A 26881-nucleotide genomic window follows, 5' to 3' on the forward strand; every position below is an offset into this window, starting at 1 on the left:
GCCTGGCAGGGCCCCCCTAACCGCATGACCAGCTTCAGGCCTGGCAAGGTCCCCCCCGACTGCCTGGCCGGCTTTTGGCCTCACAGGCCCAGGCAGCCATTTTGTTGCCTGGCACTGAGCCCCGGGCAGGCTGCATAGGAATCCCCAGGCCGGACAGCCGGTTTTTTGCCTTCCAGTGTTTGCACAGAAAGCAGGAAACTCAGCCCACATTTCTCTTCTGGGCATCCCACGGGCTTCCTGTCAATGCAGGATCACTTGTGCTGGTGGTGTCATATCTCAGGGCCCATCCAAGTCTCTGGAAGCCTCTGGATCCCATGGGGCTGTTTCTGCCCTGCCTGCTGTGCTGCATTTGGGAGGGCGAGAAGAAGGAGATGACTGTGCAGCCCCTTCCCAAAGCCTTTCCTGTGCCCTGGCTTGTGTCTCTGAACATTGGGAGAGGGCTCCTAAGCTCTGTCCCTACGCTGGATCAACTCCAGCTCTTCCTCCAGCCAGCCCATAACCCTTCCACGCCTCATTTCTCTTTCACTTGCCGGGAGTCTGGATTCCCACCTTCGGCTCCTTTGACATCATCTCCATAGAAATCAGGACTGCAAACGGGATTGTGACTCGTCAGTGGCCGATGTTTCACCTGGCCAGCAACCTCATAGCTATGCACCACCTCAAGTCCCGCAGGGAGTCCTTGCCAGGTTGGAGGGGGAATTAAAGGGGTTTGCTTTGCTTTTTCATTCTCTGGGCAGAGAAGGGAAAAGAGTTGAAGGCCACCCAGTCCATGTCCTTGACCAAGACCATGCCAGAATGCCTGACTGCCTCTTTTCCCATTAACTCCACGTCCCACTAGAAACCCCCTTCCCTGAGAGGCTTCCTGGCCTGTTTTCATGGTACCCAGGTTTCCGCAGTTTTGCTGTTGACAAAATGAATTTCTCTTTTCTTGCACTGCACCCAGAGTTCATTCCTTCTGATATCTTTTCCTATAGAGCCTGTTTCTCAAATAAAGGCTTGCTTATTTCTAATTGCAAAGCAAATGACTGCCTGCTAGTCAGAGCAGGATGGTGCCTGCTGTCTGGTAAACCCTATGCAGAAGCACTGGAGCTTTTGCATCATGTGCTCCCAACCTCGTCCCCTGCCTGAGATGGGCCATAGGGCACCCACAGCCTCTGGGCAGCCTGGGCCAGGGCCTCACTACCTCTGGGGGAGGAATTTCCTCTACCCATCTACCTCCATTTCCACTCTTGAAGTTTAAAGCCATTCCCACTCGTATGATCGCTGTCTGCCAATGCCAAGTGACATGCAAGGTCTGGTAGTGGGTCAGGTAATGACACGACAACAGTACACAGACAACTGTAGTATAACTATCAATTTATTGGTAGTGTGGGGCCTGGAAAACTCTGGTTGATGACAGCAGTGGTTCTGTGGATGTCAGATGGTGCCCCAAACCAACCCACTGGGGGTGCTCCCACCTCCTGATGGATGGTGGAGAGGAGCAGGAGGGCAGAGGTGGTGCTGGGGAAGGGCTGGGGGCTGCTGGGCCTGGTCTGTTATCCCCTGGCAGTGGTTTTCCAGGTGTCTGATGCCCCTAAGCTGACACGGTGGGGGGGGGGCGCTTCTACCTAATAAAGGATGGTGGAGGGGAGGGGGAGGGTGGTGACGGTGCCAGGGGAGGTGGGGGGCTGCTGGGCTGGTTGTGCTTCCCCCAGGCAGTGGTTGTCTGTCTCTTGGACTGTTTCCCCACCTCTGTACTCTGCGTCCCCTGATGGATGCTGGAGGGGAGGAAGAGGGCAGAGTTGGTGCTGGGGGCTGGGGGCTGCCGGGCCTCTCATGCTTCCCCAAGGCAGCAGTTGTCCGGGTGCTGGGTGATGCTCCGGAGCTGAGGGGACCGCTCCCGCCCCCTGAAGGATGGCGGTGGGGGTGGGGAGGGGCGGCGATGATGCCCGCTGGGGCCGGGGGCTGCTGGGCCTGTCGCTCATCTGCCGGTCAGACGTTGTTTCAGTGCTGGCCGATGACCGCAAGCCTCCACCCCGGGTGGGTTCTTTCTGTCCCCCGAAGGATGGTGGTGGGGGACGGGGGGGCGGCGTTGATGCCCGTCGGGACCGGGGGCTGCTGGGCTTGTCAGACATCCAGTCCAGGTAGGAAGCTTGGCAGTGACCTGTAGATGATGGTATTGTCCTGGGTTTGTTTAGCCCATTTTTTAGCTTCCCAGCGGCGCCTGCAAAGAGAGGAACGTGCTGAGGGCACAGGAGAGCCCCTGCTCTGCTTTCTCACAGCGCATGGCAAAGAGCCACCCTCAGCTCCCAGCCTGTCTCTGGCCCAGCAGTAAGGATGGGCTGAAGCCAATGACAACATCTAACTGCGTCAATCACAGACCGTGTGAGCCAACAATTAACTGGTCTCTTTACGCTGCTTTAACTAGAAACGCCTCCTGGCCCACAGCAGCCCTACAGTAAAGAGTTGGGCAGGATGGGGATGGGGGTCAACAACTCACTTTCTGTTCCTGTACCAGTAAATAAGAAGCCAGCACAGAAGCATCCCCAGCAACAGGGAACCCAAGGAAGCTCCAGCAACTATCAGGTAGAACTTCCAACCAACTTTAACTTGCTCGGCGTTTGCACGTCCTGCACCAGGCACACCTGGAGGAACAACATGGTCATTGCTGTGTCTCGTGCCTTAATGGAAATCTCAAGGAGGTCTGACATTGCTACACAATTCTTTTCCATTTTGTTGGCCTCCTGGAACAAGTGAAAATCCTCAGGCTGCAATGCTTCCCTGCTTCCAGGGGAAGCAAAGGGAACTCCCAAAGGCAACGCGCATCGAGGCGCTCTGGAGCCTCTATTTTGCCTCTCAGCTTTGGGTACGCTCTGGCTCTGCCAGATTTGCTCCTTCTTCTCCATCATGCTCTAACATTTCTCTTGCACTCACCTACCCTTGCCTTGTGAGGCTGGGTAGTGCTGCCGCAGGCCGGCACACCGTGACCCTTTGGGACACGTCGTCTGACTAAACAAAACTCATTAGAGCAGAAGGAGAGTGTGTGCATCTGTTTAATCAGTTGCTGCTAAGAGTGACGTGGACAAGAACCACGGTCGTGTTGTGCAGGGAGTGCTGCCCTGAGCTCTCCCCCCCTACTCAGACCCCACTCCTCGGGGGCAAAGTCAGGGCCCCTCAGCAGCACCTGAACCTGTTTCTCCCCTTTTCCTTCCCCCTGGCATGGGCACAACTTGCACGCTCCTAGTTTTCAGGATGTTTCTCCTGCTTATGAACTCCTGCCAGATCGCTGCTTACCTGGATTCCTCAGAAAACGATAGACCCCGTTGTGGTGGGCTTCCCCGGGATTTGACAGCGCTGTGAAGAATGAGAGAAAGGCAAAGTCTGGGCATGGCGCAGGCACAGAGGAGGCAGAGCTGGGTTGAAATTTGCAGAGGGGCCAGGTGGGCAGTTGGCTGGCACTCAGCAGCTTTGCAGATACTCTCTCCAGGCCACGTGAAACAGTCCTCAGAGACAGCATGGAAGAACATTGGGTTTTTCTTACTAGAAAGATCTCCGATGGATGGAGAGAAAGCCAATGGGACAGTGGGTGCACACAGCACCCAAAGAACAGTGACTGCCCAAGCTTCTCATGGACGAGAAACCACCAGGCAGCAAAAAGCTGAACCCTTCCTGAACTTCCACAACCAAATATGAGTAAAGATCATGAGGTGAAGACTGGTGACTTACCTCTGGCATCCACCCCAGGCTCAGGGACAGGTCTCCATTCTGGTAATCCACCAAGAGGGCCTGCAGGCACAAGTGTGATCAGACACAGGTGAGGAGAGCTTCCACTGCACACTGGGGCCTGGTTTTTCTGCAGTGACCTGCAAAGACTGGCAGCAGGTCGGGGAATGACATGGCCCAAACAGCAAAGGCATCGGTTCTCTCCTCCAAAGAGTGGCAAGGGCTGCCTTCCCACTGAAATGGGACAACTCTCCAAGTAAAGAACTACTCTCAGCTGATCTGTGTACGGCCTTTAAGGCACAAAGAGACTTGAAAGACCTTTGGAGGTTCTTAAGTACCTGAATAAACTATAACAGTGCTCATTTTTCTGTCTTCCAGGAAACAGACACAACTTACCTCTGGGTTTCCCCTGAGGCACAAAATCAGTATCCATCAAAACATCTGGATAAGGAACTCCAACATCATCATCTAAAATCAAGAACAGATGAGAGATGTTCCCATTGCATGTTGCGCCTTCTCCCTTAGTGACTGGGGACTGGTCAGGTAATGGAATGGGAGACTCAGACCGTGATTGCCAAAGCTAGAGAATAACCGGGGTGACCTGGAGCCTGGCACTCGGCAGCTTTTCAAAGGCCCTCTCCAGGCCACTTGTAACACACCTCTGGGACCTCATGGAAGGGTATACAGCCCGTCAGGGCTTTCTTACTGGGAGCTCCTTGCTGGATCTCCCACTAAAGCACCAGAGGAAAGGATGCCTGTTCCTTCCTCTGGGCTCCAGCTGGGTGTCTCTGATGGGAACTGGGATTTGCCTGTGGGGAGCACTGGGAAGCCAGAGCAGAAATGCTCACGCTTTTCCCAGCACGCTTCTTCTGAGCTCTCCCATAGGACACCTCCAGGGTGGGCTCAGCCAGCAGCAGAGCCATGGCCTGGCATAGCTGGAGCCAGCCCTGGTGGAGCGCTGCTTCAGCCCACACCTGGCTCCTGGGGTGCTGCCTGGCCCCCTTCCCAATAAACCCTTGCAGAAAGGCAGCCCCGGGGCAGTGTGGCACAGGGACAACAGCCTGGACCTCTGGCCTGTAGTTACACTTGGTCCCATCTTTGCCCACCCACCTGCTGCTGGAGCTCGCCACGGCGCAGCACAAGTCTCCTTGGAACACATGGCCATCAGTAGGAGGAGGAGAGCAAGGCGGGCGGGGGACACGGCCCCCCACACTCGTGCCATGCTGCCACCACCACCGCTGCAGCCACAGCAAGTGCTGGGGCCAGCACGGAACAGCTGGGGTACACACACTGAGCACTGTGACCTCATCGAGCACGGCAGGCATTGTGACCTCACATCCCTTCCAGGATGCAGATCTGTTCTGCTGCCATGGCCAGGTTCCCCCTGGGCTTGTGTGCATTGTGGTGGTGGGAGAGGATCAGCACTCATCTGGAGCAGCAGGAGACCACAGCTGAGGTTTCCACATTGACATCATGGAAACAGAATCGTGGAAAGGCTTGGGGGTGGGGGGGAAGGGTTGCTGGAGACACAGGTGCCGTGAGAGGAGAAAGAAAATCAGTTTAATGTTGCTTTTATTGCTTCATACAACTCCAGATATTTAGTTTTGACTTTCAATGGCATCAAAGAAGCTGTTTCTTCAGTGACGCTATATCTGTTATCACAACCTCTAACAAAAATCGAGCTGTATCTGTAGCACCAACAGTTCCATTGATTGCCAGAGCATTTTGATGGATTGATTGATAGATTTTCCTATTTCTTCAGTCTGCCTGGCTCTAGTTTGTTATAACAGAGCAATTTGAGAAAAATCTATTTGTTTTCTTCAGGACAAATGATATCTGCCATGCCAATTTTGGTCAGAATATATCATAAACTCAATTTCAGGGTGTGAGTGTGTCACAATTTCTGTTAGAATATGTCATTAGCTCTATTTTGGAGTGTAAGAACATCATATATTGGGCCATAATAGGGGCAAAACCCAACTTCTGAGGGTGAGAACTTCACAACTCATGTCAAAATATGCAATAAATCCAATTTTGGAGTGTGTGAGGGCCACAATTTGGGTCAAAATATATCATTAATCCTATTTCAGAGAATGAGAACGTCACAGTTACTTTTATTCTCCCCAGGGTCTGCAGGCCTTTTTCCACGTGCACACTGCACTCGCTTGTCCAATGCACGACACAAAGCCCAGGTGAAACACCTGCTTGCAAAATAAGTCTTTGCCAAATCAAGATAAATGCCCAAGGTCAGCTCTCTCTACAAAGCAAGTTCTTTGTGACCACAGCCACAAACAGCAGTTCCATTCAAACGATCAGAGTTCTTTCTTCCATCCCAGGACTGTTCTTCAATCACAGACCTTCAGGTCCCCAACCAAACTCCCTGACAATGTCACCCCAGGAATGTCACTCCAACGTTACTCCCTGATATCACCATCTGTCATGCGTTACCTGGATCTACCTGTGCCCGTGACAGGGGCAGCCGCCCCATGGGGCCCCCAGCCCAAAAGGGAAGGATAAAGGGAATGGGAAAAGAACAGCGGCGGCAATCCAAGGAGGAAAACTTATTTTACTGAATATGATATCGGAATACATGATAACAGAATAGAATGCAATATGATTGAGGCTAATAAATCGAATAAAACAGAGAGAGAGATTCTCCGTGACTTATCTCTGACTGTGAAGTCCTCTGGGATACGTAGTTCTCTTCTGAGAGCTGAGTATTCAGGATGTTGTTATTCCATGGAACTGGAGTATGAACCTTCTAATGATTCTGCACATGATGTTATGATATGGAATATTGACAGCAACATTACAAAGCCATGACAGCAAGCTACAGGACCGTGCCTTGGCCTCGTTGTTCCAGTGCCTTCAGGGTGTCCCAGTGTGTCTTACTGCCCCCAGTGTGTCCCACTATCTCAGTCCCCTCGGTGTGTCCCTGGATCTACACGTCCAGGTGAGCGGCACGGGGACACCTACATCCCCACAGGGCACTTGGGGGATCCTGGGTGTCTCTGCAGCCCTGAGGACCGGGCACCAGGGGCTGGGAATTGATGGCATGGAGGGGATTGTTCATGGCCTGTTCCAGGGGGACCTGGGCACTGTCACCTCCAGCCCTTCCCTTGCGCTCTATGGGGCCGTGCAGAGGAACGGATCTGGAGGGGGCAGGCTCAGGGTGCCCTATGGATGGCCCAGAGTCACCATGCAGCTGGGACAGGGGCTGTGGCTTCTGTCCCCAGGGGACTAAACGTCCTGTCCCGGGTCTCTTGGCTGCTGCCAGTCCTTCTCCTGCCCTGAGTCCTTCAGACAAACCCTGCAGGGACGAGGCTGCTCCTTGCCAGTGCTGCCCTTTAGTGCCCAGTGAAGTTCCCAATGATCAGTGACAGCCTCTGATGATCAATAAATCCCTCAGCAAAGCTACACGCTGTGTGTCTGTGTCCTTGTTCTCGTGCTCAGCAGGGACTGCTGGGATCTGTTCCTGCCTGGCTGTGGCCACCTCAAAGGGCTGGGAGGCTTCCCCAGCTCCATGCCATGCACACCATGTCCTGCACCCCTGTGGGCTTCCCCACCCTCTCTCATCACCTGCTCCAAAGTCCTAAAGGATGGAGCTCCTCATGCTGCCAAGCAGCCCCAATACCCTCCCTCTGCTCTCTCTCAGCTCCTCCATACAATTCCTCCCGAACCCTACACCCTTTGATCCACCTCTGCATGGACACAGTGTGACCACGTCACCCTCCTTTTAGCCCCTCTTACTGCAGCCACTTGTCTCTCCTTTGGGTCTGCTTTAGGCCTCTTGCATCAGTGCCCCAACCCCACCACCCAGATCAAGGTCTGCATATCCCCTCCCATGGACACCTCCAATCCCCGATGACCAACGAAGCCCTCTGATGACCAGTGACACCCCCTGTTGATCACTGAAGCCTTCTGATGGTCAGTGAACATCTCTGACAATCAGTGGAGCCCTCCGAATACCAACAAAGCCTTCAGATGACCGCAGTCACCTCCTCTGGACACACTAGAGGGCCGTGATGTCTTCTGTGCAGTGAGGGGCCCAAAAGTGGACACAGCACCAGAGCTGAGAACAGGGGGACAATCACTGCCCCATTCCTGCTGCCAACGCTGTTTCTGATACAAGGCAGGATGCTGTTGTCCTTCTTGGCCTGCTGGGCACACCGCTGGCTCATGTTCCTCTGAGCATCCACCAGTGCCCCCAGGTCCAGTTCCTCTACGCAGCCTTCCAACCACTCTGCCCCACGCCTGGAGCGTTGCCTGGGGTTGCTGTGGCCAAAGTGCGGGACCCGGCTCTTGGTCTTGTTGAATCTCATCCCATTGGCTTCAGTGCAGACATCCAGCCTGTCCAGATCCTGATGTGCTTACCATGGTGGAGGCGACCGCTGGGTGGCTTGAAACATACGCAGTACCCCATGCTACCCTCTAAACACCATATTAGGTCTCAAGAAACAAGTCCTGTGTGACATGGCACTCCAGAAGGAACCGAGTCAGAGAATGGGGCTCATTTCAACATTGTCCTTGTAAATACTCGGGCCAAAGATCATGGCAAGGAGTGGATTTATCGCATCCACTACCATGCACCAGCTTCTGGTGAAACTGAACGCCAAAATGGGTTGTTAAAAGCCATGTTGAAAGCAATGGGTGGTGGGACATTGAAGCACTGGAAGAAGCATTGGGCAGAAGCCACTTGGTTGGCCAACACCCGAGGATCTATCAGTTGCCGTGGTCCTGCCAGCTCCCTACATACTGTCAAGGGAGAGAAGGTCCCTGCAGTGCATGTAAAGAACATGCTGGGAAAAGCAGTTTGGGTCTTGCCAGCTTCTGGAAGGGCAAACCTCTGCATGGAACTGTTTTTGCTCAGGGAGCTGGGTGCGCTTGTTGGGTGATTGAGTAAAATGGGGCTGTTCAATGTGCACCAGAAGGGAATTTGATGCTGGGGGAGGGCAGTCAGTAATTCCATGCACACATATAGGTTTGTGTGTGTGTGTGTTTAATGCTTGTGAATGACTGTTTCTTGTTGGTTTGTATTAAACACGCTGCAGTGATGTGGAATAAGGGGTGGAACATCACTGATGATTTTTGGTTATCGGTATCCCACATCACAGGACCATGTAGTGCACTGGGAGCTAAAGAGTTAATCCTCGGGGCACTGCAGAAGAAGAACTCCTGCACTGCCCAGCAGGCTGTTGGCTGTGCTGTTCTCATTGCTGCTTAGGGGCAATAATACATGTAGGGCCTCAGTAGCTCATCTGACATCCCTTTTCCTTCGGCTCTCCTCCCTGCTGCTCCACCTGACGGTGCATCTCCCCTCGGCATCACGGTGAGGCCTTTCCACCTTTTGGACACTCTCATTCCATTTGATTGATGAGCTTCAATCTTCATCATATGGTATTACAGCGTGCTACCTTGCATTCCCACACCATGTTGAGTAAATCCCTTTGTTTCTCCTCAGATCGTTGCTGCTGTTTGTCATGGTTTTGCTGTCCCCACTGACAGCTCCCCTCCCACCAGTGGTGAAGATGGCGCTTTGTGGCTTTGTTCCCAACAGGGATGGTTTGTTCTATGATTCTGTGTGTCCCCTTGGGCCAACATTACCCCTTTGGCACTGAAATCCAAGCCCATTCCTCTCCATCTCTATTCCCAAGGGATCCTCCTTCCCCACCCTCTCCCCAGTCCCAGATTTCGTCTCCAACCCCCAAAATTGGCATTTCCAGGTTCCAAATTCATCCACCCTTTCACAGCAACACCATGGAAGGCAGCGCTGGAGCTGGGAACTCCTCCCCAGCCAAGCTGTCATGGATTTGTACCTTTTGCTATGGGTTTCCCACCTCATCACATCCTGTGGAGCTCAGAGAAGAACTACACGTTCCAGAGGCCCTCAGGTTCAATTAGACTGTATTATATTGTGTAATCTTGCATCCCAACATCGTAGTTAGTAAAGTAAGTCTTCCTCCTTAGATCGTTGCCACTGCTCTGTTTGTTTCCTTAGCCCAGCTCCCATCTCCCTACCCCTTTCCCTTCCCATTATTGGGGGTCGGGGAGCCCAAAGGCCAACTAGCCCCCTGTTATGGACATAGATTGATCCAGATAACTCCATGACGAGGGTGAGCAGTGATAGGATAAGGGGGAATGGTTTTAAACTGAGACGGGGGAGGTTTAGGATGCATCTTAGGAGGAAGTTTTTCCCCCAGAGGGTGGTGACGCACTGGAACAGGTTGCCCAAGGAAGCTGTGGATGCCCCATCCCTGCAGGCATTCAAGGCCAGGCTGGATGTGGCTCTGGGCTGCCTGGGCTGCTGGTTGGCGACCCTGCACACAGCAGGGGGTTGGAACTGGATGATCATGACGTTCCTTTTCAACCCAGGCCATTCTATGAGTCTGTGACTCTCACAGCCCCCACCAGAAGCACACGGCCTGTCCGTGCCCAGGATGGGAGCAGCTGTGCAATGGCACAGACATCTTTACCAGGGCATCCAAAGGAGCTCCGAGCGCAGGGTATTCCAGCCTTGGGCTGGGGGCAAACCCACAGGGTCTGTCCCTCCTGGGCACACCCTGTGAGCTCATAGAAGGCGTCACTTGGCCTTGGCAGCTGTCAGCCATTATGACATCAGAACCTGCTGTCCTGCTGAGGCACGCTGCAGAGCTGTGCAGCACTGCAGTCCTGTGAGGAGTGCAGAGCAGGCGAGTGGAGAAGAGGTGCTTGTGTCCTGGGAGGAGAGCAAGCCATTCTCTGTGTCTGTGCGAGTGAAGGAGCCAAAATGCCAGCCCAGCTGGGCAGGTGGGTGCAGCAGGGCCAGAATGTGGGGAGGGGAAGGCAGAACCGCTGCGTGCTGCTGGGCTTTCTCCAGCCAGGCAGCCCAAACTCCATTTCCGTGGGCACAGCCCTGCTCCTGCTCTGGGGAGAGCCGACTGGGGCAAGGCTGCTGCCCCCCATGGCACAGCACAGCACAGCCCTTCACTCTCACGTGTCCCATGGGTGCTGTGGCACTAAGCAGCTCTTGCTAACGGGCCCTCCCTGGACTCACATCTCTGCTGGGCAGAGGAAGCCATGGCAGCCGTCTGCTCCAAGGATCCCAGCAGACCGTGTGTGTCCCCGCGCTGGGCCGTGATAACCACCATCTGATCTCTCCCTTAGGCAACGTGTCGGCCAAGAGGAGGGAAGGAGGACTCCCGTCCTGCCTCTAGTGGTCCTTTCTGGTGAGTGTTCCCCACCCAAAGCCATCCCAGCACAGCCCAGGAGCAGGACCGTCCCACATGGCTGGGTTGGGAGGAGGGAAATGGGCTGCAGGGCTCAGAGCAGTCTGGCAACCTAATGGTCTCTCCCGACCGATGTCCCCCACAGCTGGAGCCATCCTCTGGATATTGGGAGTTTGGAGAGAGAACGCCCTGCAGGTCAGTGCTACGCTGTGCGGCAGAGGCCAAAGCTCTGCCCTTCTGCCTCCGTGGGGACAGTTTGGCCATGGGCTCATCGCTGCTGAGACGGAGCCGGGCTGGGGTTGCCTTGGCAGCAGGACAGGTTTTGGTGTGGCAGCATCTTCCCAGTGCCCAGCACGGAGCTGAAGGCAACAGCGCGTGGGAAGAAGGAGCCTTTGGCCCATCCGTGGGACTGGGGAGTCTGGAGGGGATGGGAAAGCAAACGGAGAAGCAGCAGATGCTCTGACACCCCATAGAGCCCTATAGACACCCCACAGAGACCCCGTAGAGCCCCATAATGCTCTGTAAGACCCCATAGAGCTGCACAAGAGCTCATAGAGAACCAAAGAGCCTCATGGTGCCCACAGGCTGTGGTCCTCTGCAAAGTGCTGGGAAGCAGCAGGAAATTCTGCCAGTGGCTTCCTGGGAAGCTGCTTTGGAAGCTCTGGCCGTGCTCCTCATGCTTCCTCCCATCAATGCCTTTCTCTTCCAGGTGGTGTCTGCAGGACCTGGGCAAGAGCTCCTGTCTATGGGGTAAGGACACTTCCCTGCCATGCACCTGGCTCTGCAGTGTGGCCTCAGCTGGCTGTGTGCTCTATGTGGCCCTTGGCAAAGCAAAGGAACCAAAGGGGCTGGGGGATAAGGAAGAGCACAACCCCCTGGGATCCTTCACTTCATGGCACTGGAACTCTGACCTGCGGGGTGGACATTGCTGAACAAGACTTGCTTTTCCTTTGCCTTCAGGAACCCACTGGTTCAGCTGTCGGCCAGGAAGGAGCTCATTGTCGAGTCACTCTCTGATGTCCTGGAAGAGAACGGTATCCACGGACTCGAGAGAGAGAAAATTCTGCAGCTGACACGGCACGCAATGGAGGCAGCTGTGGAAAAGAGCAACTGGATGCCCAACTGGGCTCTGAAATCCTTGGGTATGTAGACAGCTCTTCACTACCCTCAGCTTTGCGCTCCCCAAAACCTGCCCAGCTCTGCTTTCCATCACAGATATCTCACAGAGCTTTAGGCTGGCTGAGTTCTGAAGGGACCTTAAGACCATCCTGGCCCAACTCCCTGCTATTGACAGGGCTTTGCATCAAGGTGCTCAGGGCTTCATCCAACCTGGTCTCCAACGCCTCCATGGCTCCTCTGGGCAGCACATTGCAGGGCCTCACTGTCCACTGGGGGTCCAGAATTTCCTCCTCACTTCCCATCTAATCCCCCCATCTCTGAGGCTTTACAAACCCTTCCCCTCTGCTCCCAGGGCTGACCAGCTCCTTTCCCCAATCAGCGCTTCAGGCCGGGACTCAGCAGTTCCCATACACAGCAGGAGGGATTCTGCACCCCAGAGCCCCGCCAAGAGCTTTGGGGATTGAGCATTCCCTCCTTCAGCTCATCTCTGGGCCATCCCAGTGCACGCCTGTCCATCTTTATTTCAGGTGCCACTGTTGATGCGGAGAGGACAACCAAGAGTTATGGTGGGAAAGGCCGGCTTTCTCCCCTCTTTTCCTCCGCGAAGTCCCCGGAGACCATCTTGCAGGTATGGCAGGAGAAGTGCTGACTGTGGGCTTCCCCCCCTTGCTTTCGCCCCCCTCCCCCCACAGACACCCCACAGAGCCCCATAAGGGCTCCCCCTCCACCCCTTAGTCCTTTCTGCCCCCAGTCCTTCCCCTTCCATCCTTCCCCCCCATCCTCACCCCATTCTGGCTGCACATCCATTTCCTTTGGCCCAGCTGCTCTGCTCAGCCCACACTCTTCCCCACATCGCTGACACCAGCGTTGGGAGGGTGCTGGGCTGACAGATGCTGGGGAGGGCTGCCCCGCCGGCTCTGTGCAAGCAGAGAAAGGCAATTGACTCCAGAGCTGTTATCCAAACTTCTGCATATTGCCCTCCCGTCCCTTGAGTAGCGTTCCATGACGGGCAGCCCCATAGAAGACAAGGTCTGTGCTCCTTGCCCACCATCCAGCTCTGGCGGCTCTTTGCCTCCCCACTGATGGACGCGTCTTTCTCCTTTCAGCCCGATGTTTCTGCTGGAAGCTGCTGGGCTTTCCAAGGATCTCAGGGCCACGCTGTCATCCAGCTGCCAGAGAACATCTGGCCCACGGCTTTCACTGTGTGGCACGTGTCCAAGGCAGTGTCTCCCTCTGGGGAGGTCAGCAGTGCCCCCAGAGACTTTGCCATCTTGGTAAGTCTCTGCCTGCTGCTGCTTCTTGAGGACCCCGAGGAAAAAGCTTTGCCATAGAGCCCCATAAGAGCGCATTGAACCCCTATAGAGCCCCAGAGACAACCAACACAACACCATAACCGCAACATAAGACCCCATAGACCCCCACAGACACCCCATAGAGCCCTATAATGTTCTGTAAGAACCCATAGAGCTGCACAAGAGCTCATAGAAAACTAAAGAGCCTCATGGTGCCCCACAGACACCCAACAGGGCCCCATAAGGGCCCTACAGACACCCAACAGAGCCCCATAACTGCCACATAGAGCCCTGTAAGACCTCATAGAGCCACACAGTAGACACCCAACAGAGCCCCATATGACCCATACTGTTGGGAACTCCCAAATTTCAGAGGTGGGCTGCTGCAGAGCATCCTGCCTGAGGGCACCGAATCCCTCGGGTGGTTCCATGTCTCCAAAAGCCTCTACGGCTCTTTGTGGCCGAGCAGCTGGGAGCAATTGCTCCACGTGCCCTGACTCAGGTTCACCCTCCTTTGTGCTCCAATCCTGCCAGAGCACAGGGAGGGTTGGAAGGGCTCCCACCTTTGGCCTCAGTGTGTTCTTTATGGCACGGCCTGCCTAAGTGTGACCGCCATCATCTCTTCTCTTTGAGGGAGTGGATGAGGACGAAGAGGAAACTCTCCTGGGGTCATTTGTTTATAACGTGGACGGAGAGATCTCCCAGACCTTCCACGTTCAGGTATGGCAAGTGCAAGGGGGGAGGCCAGCTGCCTGCAAGGCATGCTAAACAACTATTGAATATGAATCTGAATTCCAGGAAATCACTGACTGTGTATTAGGTTCACCCATATCTATGGGGCGAACCGTGGGATCTGTGGGGCACTATGTGGCACTGGTCCCCCTCCGGCCCATAACGAAGCCTCTCCTCTTTGCATTGGCAGGAGAAGCCCCTTCAGTCGTATCGAAAGTTCAAACTGGATGTGCGGAACAACTGGGGAAACGTGGAATACACCTGCGTGTATAGAGTGGAAATCCACGGAAACCCCTAAAAACCCCTAAAAACCCCTAAAAATCCCTAAAAACCCCTAATAAACCCTAAAAACCCCTAAACTCTGATGTCTACCAGAGGGTTTTAATTAGGGACTGATCATTCACGGAAGAGATGTTGATAACTTTCTGCCCACCTCGAGGCTGGTTGGGGGGAGGGAGGAGCTGCGAGGCTGAGTTGGGTGGGTGTTTGGGGGGGGACCGGAGAGGGGGCCGGGGCGAAGGGAGTGGGGGCTGCGGGCCGCTCTGCGTTGGCCCTGTGCTGCCTCTGCGGTGCTCAGGGCTTCTGCTTTCTGGGTGAATACAAACTCCACTTGTTTATTGATGAGCTGCAACCAGACTTGGAGCGCCAAGCTGGGTTGCTGCCACGAAGCCGCTGCCTTCTGACGCTCCTCCACGCAGTCTGTCCATTGCAGCTTCTCCGTCTTCATTGTAGAGGACTGAAAAGAAACAAAGCAAGAATCAAGAGGACACCGCTTCCCTCAGCATTCTACAAGCCCCTTCGTGTCTGACAGACAGGGACCCTGAGAACAAAAAGAGCACGTCTGTGCTCGCCAGGGACTCAGCTCTGCATGGGCAGCGGCAGCTCTCAGAGAAGCCTTCTTCATTTCCTCTCTCCTCTCTTTCTGTTGTCATCATCATCTGGCTGTAGAGCAAGGAAAGAGAAATTCATTTTTTCAACAGCAAAACTGTGGAAACATGGGTACCATGAAAACAGGCCAGGAAGCCTCTCAGGGAAGGGGGTTTCTAGTGGGACGTGGAGTTAATTGGAAAAGAGGGGGCCAGGCATTCTGGCATGGTCCTGGTTAAGGACATGGACTGGGTAGCCTTCAACTCTTTTCTCTTCTCTGTCCAGAGAAGGAAAAGCAAAGCAAACCCTAAGCATACTCCATGCGCTTGATAAAGTAAGTGCCTCACCATGGCTGCTACGACAGCATCTTCTTACCTCTTGGCTTTGAGGCCCAGGACCACTCAGTCGGCACTGGGGCAGGCCCAGGATGTGCTGCTGGAGCTGGCACACTGCCTCTGCTCTGATGTGGGCTCTGGGCCTTTGTCACACTGCGCTCCACCTTCGAGTGTTACTTGGCAGGCCACAGCTCTGCTTTTTGGTCCTCTTCCTCCACTCCCTTGTGCTTTCTTGCAGCCACGGTCCTGCAGAAGGAATGGTTGTCAACTGTGGGGGAAGGTCGTTCCCCTGTCCTGGGACCTGCTGTTCCAGGAAGCCCTCCAGCCTGGAGAGCAGCTTTCACGTAGATCTTGCCATTTGGCTCAGCACCTCTCCCTGTTAGAACCAAGAAAGGGGAAGCTGCAAGATGTAACGAGTCCAGCACTACCTTCAGGCTGCAAACTGGCACAGAATCACAGAATCAGATGGGTTGGAAGGGACATCCAGGGATCATCGAGACCAACCCCCCAGCTGGGCCACGATACAAGGACATCTCATCTCCAGTGTTGACTGCAATGGATCTTAGGCTCTTGGGTGAACCGTGGGTTTGCATTTCCAGTCCTGGACAGGAAAGGTCACTGTCAACCCCTCCAACTGCAAGACCTCAAGCAACATGCAATGACAACAGTCCCAGGAAAGGACAGACAGCAAGCCTAACTAGAAAGACAGGATCCAGAACCCAGATGCCTGCTGTGTGTCTGTAGCTCTCTTCACAGCTGGGCCACACTCCACACCAGTGCCCTGCCTTCCTGCAAGGCCACGCTTCACTGCAAGCCTGTTTGCTTCAGCTTCTGGCACAAAGGAAACAAGAAAGACATGAAGAGCATCTCTTGGGAGGAAGATCTGAGCAGAGCCAACCACAAACTTCTGCTCCTCAAGCGTACTTTCTGCCATTTGCCTTCCTGCTGCTACAGCGGAGTGCCATTTCTGCAGCCAGCACACATCTGCAGCGTCCTTCCTTCTCTCCTCCAGCACACACACCCCTTCATGCAGCCCTAGATAGAGGCAGCTACCCACATCAAAGCTCACAACAGCTTCTTATCTGGTGAGGCTTTACATTTCAACCGTTGGCAGCTGCGGCCACCTGGCTGTACTTCAGGGGCTCCACCTTCCTGTGGGATGAAAAATGCCACAGACAGAGTTGATGATACGGTTGCTGTTCCACAGCTGCTTCCCTAGAACTGCTACTAAGGGACATCAATCAGAACGGCCCCACGTTTGGACGGGCTCCACCGAGGGGGAGGTCTACTTCTGAGAAGGGAGGTGGTGGCCCTGTTTGCACCATCCATAAAGGCATCAGAGCTTTAATCCCCCCTCCAACCTGGCAAGGACTCCCTGCGGGACTTGAAGTGGTGCATAGTTATGAGGTTGCTGGCCAGGTGAAACATCGGCCACTGCCGAGTCACAATCACATTTGCAGTCCTGATTTCTTTGGAGATGATGTCAAAGGAGCCGAAGGTGGGAATCCAGACTCCCGGCAAGTGAAAGAGAAATGAGGCGTGGAAGGGTTATGGGCTGGCTGGAGGAAGAGCTGGAGTTGATCCAGCGTAGGGACAGAGCTTAGGAGCCCTCTCCCAATGTTCAGAGACACAAGCCAGGGCACAGGAAAGGCTTTGGGAAGGGGCTGCACAGTCATCTCCTTCTTCTCGCCCTGCCCAATGCAGCACAGCAGGCAGGGCAGAAACAGCCCCATGGGATCCAGAGGCTTCCAGAGACTTGGATGGGCCCTGAGATACGACACCACCAGCACAAGTGATCCTGCATTGACAGGAAGCCCGTGGGATGCCCAGAAGAGAAATGTGGGCTGAGTTTCCTGCTTTCTGTGCAAACACTGGAAGGCCAAAAGCCGGCTGGCCGGCCTGGGGATTCCTATGCAGCCTGCCCGGGGCTCATTGCCAGGCAACAAAATGGCTGCCTGACCTGCTGGGCCTGTGAGGCCAAAAGCCGGCCAGGCAGTCGGGGGGACCTTGCCAGGCCTGAAGCTGGTCATGCGGTTAGGGGGGCCCTGCCAGGCTAAAAGCCAGCTGTCTGCTCTGGGGGGCACTGCCAGCTCCAATGCCTGCAGGCCGGGGAAGCCCTTCCAGGCCAAAAGCCTGCAGGCCGGGGTCCCTGCCAGGCATGGATTTAGGCCCCGGGGCTGGTGATGGCCTCTCAGGCTGTGGCTTGATGCCTTGGGGCTGGTGCCGGCCTGCCTGGCTGTGCTGGGAATGCAACCTTGGTTCTGCATCACAGTTTGAACAGGGCAGTTAGTAGCATGTTTTAGAAATACACAACGTTCCACCCATGCAGTGCTTATTCCTGTGCCTGTGTTCCAAAGCCCAGGCTCCATGAAGGTCAGCACTGTTTTAGTGTTGACCTTGATTGGAACAGAGTTGGATCGTAGGAGTCAGTGTGATCCCACAGAGATGGCACTGAGCAGGAGGAGGAAGAAAACTGTTTGTGAATGGCCAGGTTGAGCCAAACACAGCGTGTCGTGTGGTGTTGCAGAAGCACGGAATGGTTGATGTTGGAATGGAGATCTGGGCCCATCTGGTCCAGGCCCTGCTGCAACAGGGCCAGCAGAATTGGTGCCCAGGAACACATCGGATGGGTTTGGAGATCTGCCAGAGGAAACCCCACAGCCTCTTTGGGTCTCTGTGCCAGTGCTGCAGCACTTACACAGTGCAGGAGTGCTCCTGATGTTTGGTGGCAACCTCTGGTCCTGGCACTTGGCTCCACTGGATGCTCCACTCAGCCCCTTCTCTCAGGCTTTTGTCATAGAAGAGTTCTCTTTGGGTCCTGTGGGTTCCTGCCCCTGACAGACTGTGGGAACAGACCACCCCCGTGGCCCCACCCTGGCAATTTGTCACTTGCCAAGGACAGAGGGGACAAAGAGGCAGAGGTAGGGGCAGGTGATAAGGAGGGCAGAAACAGCCCCATCCCTGTCCCCTTGTCTGTAGCGGGAAGTGCTGGCCGTGGTGTGTAGAGCCCCAGAGGGAACCTTAGAGGCCATAGCTTGTAGGCAAAGCAGAAGCGTATGGTGCATAGCTTATGGGGCAAAGATGTGCGGGTTATGGGACAGAGCATCAAGGGCAGTGGTGGTTCTAACGGACACAGCCAAAAAAGGAGGCTTAGAGGCCTTAACAGCCCTGTAGAGCCTAAAGTCCTTGAAGCTTAAGGGTAGGCCTGGAGCCGAGGTACTAAAGGGCTGGACTGGAAGCACTGAGGTTTTGAGGGCCTGATGCACAGAGGGAGGCCAAAAAAGAGACCACGAGTCCATGAGCATTGACGGCACAAAGGAAGGCTTAGAGCTGTAATGGAGAACACACCTGGAGGCACAGATGCCTGCAAGCTGTCCTAGAGGCATAGGGGGAGGCCTAAAGGCTTAGAGGTTGCCCAGGAGGCTTAGAGGCCTTAAGGTAAAACAGCCTGGAGGGAGGCCCAGAGCCTGGCCAAGAGGCCTTACAGCTTAGTAGTCTTGAGGCCAAAGGGAGGCATGGAGGCCAAGCAAGAGAAAGCCTAGAAGAGCAGAGGCCAAGAGGAGCTGGGGGTTGTACTTGTGCCTCGAGGTCTGGACACCTACAGCCCAAGAAGCCTGAAGGCCTTGAAGCTGGACTAGAGGTCTTGAGACAGAGAGGCCAAGAGAGCCACAGGGTGGCCCAGGGGCACTCAGGCACCAAAGAAGGTGCAGAGGTGTATGGACATAGACACCTATGGGAGGGCTTAGAGACATGGAGGTCCAGAGGAAGGCTGAGATGGCTAGAGGACTAGAGGCCTCTCTCCTGGCCTGCAGGCCAGGTCTAGTACTCTCTCTCACTGGCATTCATGGTCTCTCAGCCTCTTAAAAAGCTTCTTGTTCCATAGGTCTCCTTTAACCCCTTGGATACTAGGCGTAGGCCCTCAGGGCCACCACACAGGCCTGTAGGAATTAGGCCTCAAGGCCGCTGATGATCCACTCCTCTTTGATGGCTGACCAGAGGTGACGGCTGATGAGAGGTTTTGCCCAGGAGAAGGGGGCAGGGCGGCCTATCTGGGCCCAGTGCCCAGCAACAGCCTCCTGCTGCAGTTCCCTGCAGGACGCTGGTGACTGTCACAGGCTCTGCTGCAGAACACAGACATCAGGATGCTAAGTGCTGGCTTCAGTTTAACTCTTTATTTCCTCTCTCCCTTTGAGCATCCTCTATGACCATAACTGACCGGTCCTGACTGCACAGCACTTCCCATTCACACACACAACTCCATCAGTAAGAAACAAAACAAGAGAGAAAGTACCAATCTGAACAGCCAGCAGGACCTGGCTAAGCTCTGCTGTGTGATCTACCCCTGGATCTGAGGGGTCACTGTCGGGAAGTGCCCGCTGTGACAGAAGCCAGCCACCAGGGACATCCCTACATCCAGCACATCAGCATCAATGGAGCCAAGGATGGGAGCTGGAGATGCTTCTGCAGAAGGCCACCTGATCCCAGAGCAGCCATTGCAATGTGCTCTGCAGCTCTGTCAAATACAGCCAGTGGAGGTCAACAGACACAACTTGAGCATGGGGCCGGGGGGTTGGGGAACACAAGCAGTGCCCTCCAGGCATGCAGCAGGGCTGCTGGCTGCTCATGGCAGTGCCATGGGGTTTCCAAAGCACAGTTTCCACACTTTTCCAGGGTTGGACGGGACTTTCAGTCCATTTCCCCATTGGGATTCTCTCCCTTGCAGGTGATGCTGATGAAGCCCCAGGAGCCCAAGGCGGCACATGGCTCAAACTAAGAGCTGCAGGTGTTGGCAGCGTGAGCTACGACTTCTTCCTGCTTGGGGTGCAAGGCCGAGAAGGCGTGGAGGGCTGCAGGCCAGCCAGGAGATGTCACAGCACGGATGGAATCATCCGGAGCCTGTGTGCTGTCACAATGCGCTGCCATGACGTCGCCGGGCCCTCCCCAAGGACAGCCGGCCACTGGTTCCAGGAGCATCATTTGTGAGCTGTGCAGCCCGCAGCCGCTCGCCGTGCCCTGTGCCTGAGAGCAGCCCCAGCAGCAGACCAGCTCAGTCTCATCGCGCTCGTCCTCCAAGGCTCAGAGAGGTGAGGGAGAGCTCCTGCACACTTCAGGCTGCAGAGGCCAGCTTGGCTCTGGTGTGTGTGAGGGGCATGTAGCACGAGACTGGCAGGACTGGCAGTGAGCAGGAGAAATTGCTGCCGGCCCTTCCAGCTCAGGAACTCCCGTCAGTAACTGCTCTGCTCTTGCCTTTAGGTTTGGAGCACATGTCTAACAGCAAGGACGGAGCCTGGGTGGGGACCTGGAGACCCCATCGGCCACGTGGCCTCATCTCGGCCCAGTTCCCCAGCCCCAGGCCCAAATACTCCATCCCGGGGACAACAGGTACAGCGACCACCCCCAGGGCGTGAGGCGCATTGGGGACATCACGGGGCAGAGCAGCTCCCCAGCCTTGCCCTGTTCTGGCAGAGCCTCCTGGCTCTCTGGCACAGCTGCAAGCCAGGCCTGGCCAAGGAAGGCCAATGCTGCTGGCGCTGCTCCTTGTGACCCAAGGGGCCAAATAGCTCAAAACATGCAGCTGCACAGGGGTGTGCTCTCTTCTGCTTTTTCTCCTAGGTTACGTGGGCCACAGCCCCACCAAAAACCGTGCCCCCGCTTACACCTTTAGAGGGACCAAACGGCCTGCGGCAGGGAGCTGCGGGCCAGGTCCCTGCTACTTTGTGGAGCCGGCCATCACCAGGAATGGCAAGTACGTGGTTCCAGGCGCCCACCTCCAAGGACGACCCACCACCAAGACCACCGTCACCCCCGGACCAAGTGAGTACCACTGCTGCAGTGTCCCCACGTGCTGCAGTGTTTCCGCGTGCTGCCTGTGTCCCCCAGCAATTGTGCAGCTCTTCAGAGGACTCTTTCTGGCTGCAGAAGGAGACCAGCCCTTCACAGCTTTCTTCCTCTTCTCCTCCGCCCCAGGTGACTACCGCACCGAAGCAGCCAACAAGCACGTCTTCAAGTGCCCACCGGTGCAGTCCATGGCCTTCCGGCGGGAGCCCCTCCGCACAGACCGCCCTCCAGGTACGTGACCCTGGCAAAGGCAGACCCTTCAGCCTGAGCATCCTCCAGGGACGGGCTGCTGCTCAGAGGGGCAACACGTCCCTCCTGCTCCCACCAGCGGGCTGTGCAGGCTGCCCCTCGCTGCTGCTTCCATCTCCTCCATCCCCTCACGCACACACTCTCTGCTGCTCCTCCTGCAGGTCCTGGCACTTACACACTGCCCAGGCTGATGGGGCCCAACACAGCCTACACATCGGCCAGCCCCTGCTACTCCATCAGGGGAAGGAGCCAGCGCGGTCGCTTTGACGAGGACCTTGCCAAGGTGAGCTCTGCTGCTCCTCTCTTCCATGTTAGCGTCCAAAACCAGGCTCCTGTCCCTGTGCCACAGGGGCTTCCAGCCCTGCTGCAGCTTTGCTTAATGCAGCCTTCCAGGGAAAGAGAGAGCCTTGAATGTGACCCCAGCCCCGTGTGGCCATGACTCTCTTGCAGACTCCAGGTCCTGCGGCGCTCCCCAGAGTGGCCGTGGATGTGTACAAGAAAAGGGCGCCCGCATACACCATGGCAGCCCGACCAAAACATGGAGAGGGCAAAGCAGTGAAGCCCGGGCCGGCAGACTACAACGTAGGCCAGGTAAGGCAGCTGCTCAGCTCTTCCCCTCTGCTTCACAAGCACAGCCTTCACGCCTCTCCCCCCTCCCCTGAGGCTTTCCCACATCTCCTTTGCAGGGTGCAAGGGCAGCAAAGAAGGGCCCTTGCTGATCTGCCTTTCCTTTCTGCCCTTCCAGGTGACGCTGATCAAGCCCCAGGCGCCTGCCTCCACTTTTGGGATCCGGCATTCCCTCTACACAACCCCTCTCATTGTGGAATAAGACAGCACAGTCTGGAAGGTTGTGGGGAGGGAGAAGGGAGTGTAGCCAACATCCCGTCTCCTTCTGATCCCATTTCCCTTCATCCAGTTGGGCTTTTGCCCGTTATACTATTAGATGTTAGTGTTAGGAGTAAGTCATTAATAAATTAATTAAAGACCTTATGTAGACCTTCTTGTTACTCCTTTTTCCTCACCGCTACACACAGGAATGAGCTGCCGCTCCCTGAAGCCTTTCTAACATGAGCGCATTGGAAAACAGTGATGCTTTATCAGTCATTTGCATTACTGAGGGGTTCTGTGTGGTCACAGGGGATCTCTGGGATCCCTATGCATCTCTATGGGGTCCTTATCGGTCTCTATCAGGTCCCTAGCGTGGCTCTGTGTGGTGATATGGGGCCCCTATGGGCCTCTTTGGGTTGATATGGGTTCTCTAAGGGTAACTTTGGGTTCCATAAGGGTCTCTATGGGGTGATATGGGAACCCTATGTGTCATTATAAGGTTTTTCAGGGGCAATATGGAGTCCCTGTGGGGTCACTGGGGATCTATGGGGCTCTATGGGGTCACAAGAGGTCTTCATGGGTCCCTAAGGGGCTCTTTGGGGTAATATAGTGCTCTACGGAGCTCACTGGGGTCCCTGAGGGGCTCTCTGGAGTCCCTGTGGGCCTCTTTGGAGTCTGCTTGGGGCTCTATGGGACTATACGGGGTGATAAGAGGTCCCTATTGGGCTCTTTGCGGTTTCTGAGGGGCATTCCTTGAACAAAGGTTGAAGGGAAAATAATGAAACACGGAGGCAAAAAGAGAACAAAAAGCAAAGGATGACAACAAAGATAGAGAAAGCAATGTTTGGGTTGGAAGAGATCTGGAAGATCACACAGTTCCAACCCCCCTGCAGTAGGCAGGGACACCTCCCTCTACACCAGGGTGCTCCAAGTCCCACCCAGCCCGGCTTTGTGCACATAAAGACAAGCCATGTCTTCCCCCTGAAACCTGTAACAGCCACTCAAGGGGACACACAGCACCTCTCATCATTTCATTACTCTGCAGACAAGGTTTAACAGCAGAGCACTGACCCGTAACCAGCAAAGCATTTTCCAGGTCTCCAGACCTCCCAGATTTAATGCTGTCTGTTATGTCCTTGATAGAAATGCCTCTGTACACATCCAAAACTAGGAGGAAGAGTCCACGGTAGAGAGTCAGAGAGATCCAAAGGGCCATTTGGCAAGAACAAGCTCCTCACATGCTGCAAGAACATTCTATCGTTCCTGCAGCACTGCCAGATATATCAGGACCGTCCCACTAAAATAATTCATTTCCATTGCTAACAGTCCTGCTAATTGGCCTACCACAGCTGTTACCATTTTCAAGACCTTCTACTTCAAGCTGGCAGATGAATTTCTCAGCTCCTCTCCCCCTGCCCCAATGGTGGGCACACTCCTCAATCTCTGCTTTCCACGCTAGAGCAGCAGCAAATTGTACTTAGGTTTCTGAAGTCCCTTCCAGTCTCAGAAGGGAATGAAACAGACCGAAGGGAATGGATTCAATGGGGCTCTTGCTAAGACACCTGCTGACCCAGAAGAGCTTGCACTTACTCAACACCTATGAAGCTCCTATAAAAGCATCACACACAAATAAGGAAGGGAAGAAAAACCCAGGACGCTGTGGAGGGGTCCTACCTCTGAGCAGGTGATGCCTGTTCCATGTACAGAGGACGGACATAAATTGTACCTCATCTACTCCCCACTTCCTCTCCCCTGCTTCGTACAGGCACTTATAGACATTATGGATGGCAAAGTAAGGCTCGTGGAGAAGCCTGGGTATACACAAGGTCTTTAATTCATTGGTGGTAGAGAACTGCTGGCCTGTACGTGTCCAGATCATGGATATTTTCCAACAAGCACCATCCAGGCATGGCAACTCACAGCTGAAATGTCATTGCCCCTGCCAAGTAACTTGCCTGCCTAGAGACGTCTCATTAGAGACTCGCAAACAAGAGCAGAACCCATTTATTCCCATTTCACAGGTTGGCTTCTCTTCACCACACATCACATGCACAAGAACACATTGCTCTTGCAAGGAAGCACGTTCCTACACACCACAGCATCCTGCTGAGCAAGGGCATCATCCACATACATTCCCTCATCTCTGTTACCCTGCAAAGGTTCAAGGACAGAAGACACAGCTCAGCACAGCATCTACTGGAGGCAACACTTGAGAATTCCCCACTCAGAAACAGCTGCTGGAGATGGCTATTGGAGTCCTTCAAAGGGAATACTAGCTCACAAACACAGTGACGCATCTCAAATGTGCTTTGGGCTTCCTTCTGAAACGAGCAGCAACCCACTTTACTGGGACACTGAGAAAACAGCCCATGGCATTCATGCACACCCAGAGTCAGAATCCCCTCCCTGCACAAGATGGGTTTGAGGAGCAGGCCATGAGACACATCGGGTGAGAAAAAGCCAGCCTGGAGCTCCTCACCGCTGAGCACAGAGCTGCACCCACAAGAAGATTCAACCCCTTCTCCCCTCGCCTTGGCTCACTTGGCCAGAACTTCAGCAATTACAAAAGGAAGATTTGCAAACCTTCACAGCCCTCCTCACTTTGTGCACATCAGACATGGCGGTGGGAGTCATCATCCCCACCATCACCCTCTCAAAATTCCCACTCAGCAACGTCAAGTCACCAATCAAATCCTAGAAAGCCAAGAGAGGAGGAAGGAGGTGGCAGAAGGTGCAGCCTTCCAGGACAGACAGAACTGAGCTGTTCCCCACTTCTCTTTAGGCTCTAGCCCTCCTTGCATCAACAACTGCTCTGAACTGAACAAGAACAAAACAACCTTGGTCAAGGAAATTCTCCGCCGACCTTTCTCTCACGGAGATTGGGTCCTTTTTCACTTTTCACCCCAGTGACACAACCGCCTTCACACATCTCTGTAGACCTTTTAGGTGATCGGAACTTGCTGACGTTGGGAAGCATTTAGTTTGGTCAAGATGTCAATGATGATCTCTTCATCCGTGCCTGCAAGAAACAAATGGAAGCCAGTCAGGCTGCTTGCACAAGAATCAGAAGTGCCCTCTGGTCTTGTGCCGCCTCCAGTCCCCTGCACAGCCAGTTCTCAACAGCCCCAGGACGACATCCATGCACACAAAGCTGCCAGGACACACTCCACCAGAGGAGCTGTATTTCAGGACATAGGAAAGGCAGTTGTCTTTCCACTTCCCAACTATTTTATGGCAGCTGTGCAGCAGAGCAATGCAAGCAGCTGCGCTTCCCTGGAACGAACCACCAGAGCAGCCATTCCCAGTGCTGGGGAAAAAAACAAGAAATAAAGTTGACCTGTGGAGGGAGATCAACTTAGCAGAGCCCTTCATGGCCTTCCTGAGTGCTGTGCTTCTTGCTCAGCGCTGAAGCTCGAGATCCCCTTGATTGTTGCCTAAGGCCACAAGAAAAGGATTTAGCAAAGGCAGACTTGCGCCCATGCACACAGAGAGTTGAACTGAAACAAAACAAAGCACATAATAGACGTGAACACGGAGATAGTAAAACTCCACCCACACAAGTGATGTTGTATCAGACTTCTGTCTCAGGCAGCACTCTATTCTAAGGGGACTTCCCAGGCACATCAGAAAGAAGCCACAGGGGCACAACTATATCGAGTACATAACTCCATGCAGCGGCCCACAGAGTCTGCAGTGAAACAAAAGCTGGACCACCTTGCATCTGTGTTCAGTCCCACCAGGCCTTCTTCCTAGCAGATCTCTGTGTCAGCCATAAAGCAGTGTGCTCCCATCACAGCCCTAGCTCCTTCTCTTGGAGCAGGTAAGGACCATTACTCAGCACCATTCCTTTTGCTCTACTCAGCACTGGTGAGGCTGCACCTGGAGAACAGTGTCCGGGTCTGGGCTCCCAGTACAAGAGACTCACGGACCACCTCTTCCCTGACTAAAAGGGAAATCTCCCATTCCCCAGTCTCTCTCTTCAACCTTCAGTGACTTGCGGAATCAAACTCTATAACCCAGAGATGGGTTATAAAGCAGGTCTGTTTATTCCAGCGCCGGGTGCAAGGGGGATAGCTCCAACCAAACTTGCACACTGACTTGTAAAATCATGACACAGTTATAGGTACATTTAATACATAGTCAATGATTTATTGGAATTCTGATACATAGTCAATAGTTCTCGGAATTCTGATCCACATCCAATAGCTCTTTAGCATGCAGACCCCTCTTGTTCTTATCAGGGGGATGCAACTCCTCTTCTGGTATTTACATTATCTATTCTCCTCTTTGCCTGATGTTGTCCATGAGGTCTCACTCCTTATCTGCATCCTCCCTGCTCTCTCAGGCCCCTTGTTTCTTTTACTTGTTACCTTTAATTTTCTATTACTTCTTTCTATAAGCTACCTTTAAGTTTCCTTTACTTGTTTCTATAAACTACCTTTAACTATCCCCCTTTTAGCCCCCCTTTATTCCGAATTCCAGCAGAGCATCTGTTTCCTGCTTCACTGTTCAACAGGGGCTACAGGGGGCTCCGAGGGGATACGGGGGCTCTATAGGAGCCTACAGAGGGAGCTGTATAGGTTCCATAGGAGCTCTGCGGGCTCTATGGGGCTGTAGAGACTCTATGAGGGACACGGAGAATCTACGGGGGGGCTGAAGGGGGCTCTGTGGGGGCTCTAGGGCGGATATAGGGAGGCTGCGAAGGGCTGTATCG

The 26881-nt window shown here is 54.4% G+C and overlaps 4 protein-coding genes across 12 annotated transcripts; 2 read left to right on the top strand and 2 right to left on the bottom strand.

The window, feature by feature from the left end:
- Positions 1-1339: 1339 nt before the first annotated feature.
- Positions 1340-3713, bottom strand: LOC146752152 (uncharacterized). Of its 2 annotated transcripts, none has more exons than XM_085532915.1 (2): positions 3274-3713; positions 1340-2203 (listed from the first exon to the last, which is right to left on the bottom strand). In XM_085532915.1, the coding sequence occupies exons 1-2, from the start codon at positions 3494-3496 to the stop codon at positions 1608-1610; spliced, it is 819 nt and encodes a 272-aa protein (XP_085389041.1). In that variant the 5' UTR covers positions 3497-3713; the 3' UTR covers positions 1340-1607. The 2 variants fall into 2 exon arrangements, with proteins under 2 accessions (XP_085389041.1, XP_085389042.1); XM_085532916.1 differs by having other exon boundaries at positions 1340-2624.
- A 19-nt stretch (positions 3714-3732) lies between these two features.
- Positions 3733-26844, bottom strand: LOC146752153 (uncharacterized). Of its 6 annotated transcripts, none has more exons than XR_014940900.1 (3): positions 25031-26051; positions 17951-24318; positions 14411-14786 (listed from the first exon to the last, which is right to left on the bottom strand). XR_014940900.1 is itself a non-coding variant. In XM_085532977.1 (3 exons), exons 2-3 carry the CDS (start codon positions 25142-25144, stop codon positions 14451-14453), a joined length of 450 nt encoding a protein of 149 aa, XP_085389103.1. In that variant the 5' UTR covers positions 25145-25186; positions 25505-26052; the 3' UTR covers positions 14411-14450. The 6 variants fall into 6 exon arrangements, 2 of the variants coding, with proteins under 2 accessions (XP_085389103.1, XP_085389102.1); XM_085532977.1 differs by lacking the exon at positions 17951-24318 and having other exon boundaries at positions 25031-25186; positions 25505-26052; XR_014940898.1 differs by lacking the exons at positions 14411-14786; positions 17951-24318 and adding exons at positions 14793-14992; positions 15293-15498 and having other exon boundaries at positions 25031-26049.
- Positions 9753-14139, top strand: LOC146752154 (SUN domain-containing protein 2-like). Of its 3 annotated transcripts, XM_085532923.1 has the most exons (7): positions 9753-10907; positions 11053-11102; positions 11617-11657; positions 11868-12049; positions 12554-12654; positions 13133-13300; positions 13952-14139. In XM_085532923.1, exons 3-7 carry the CDS (start codon positions 11653-11655, stop codon positions 14084-14086), a joined length of 591 nt encoding a protein of 196 aa, XP_085389049.1. In that variant the 5' UTR covers positions 9753-10907; positions 11053-11102; positions 11617-11652; the 3' UTR covers positions 14087-14139. The 3 variants fall into 3 exon arrangements, with proteins under 3 accessions (XP_085389049.1, XP_085389048.1, XP_085389047.1); XM_085532922.1 differs by lacking the exon at positions 9753-10907 and having other exon boundaries at positions 11035-11102; XM_085532921.1 differs by lacking the exons at positions 9753-10907; positions 11053-11102 and having other exon boundaries at positions 11331-11657.
- On the top strand, positions 20512-22168 carry LOC146752155 (ciliary microtubule associated protein 1A-like). Its single transcript, XM_085532640.1, has 6 exons — positions 20512-20634; positions 20866-21066; positions 21220-21321; positions 21501-21622; positions 21790-21930; positions 22085-22168. The coding sequence occupies exons 1-6, from the start codon at positions 20517-20519 to the stop codon at positions 22166-22168; spliced, it is 768 nt and encodes a 255-aa protein (XP_085388766.1). The 5' UTR covers positions 20512-20516.
- Positions 26845-26881: the final 37 nt, after the last annotated feature.

This window comes from Coturnix japonica, unplaced genomic scaffold (assembly GCF_054131305.1).
Source record: "Coturnix japonica strain WE unplaced genomic scaffold, WE-NBRP24 Scf050, whole genome shotgun sequence".
NCBI lineage: Eukaryota > Metazoa > Chordata > Aves > Galliformes > Phasianidae > Coturnix > Coturnix japonica.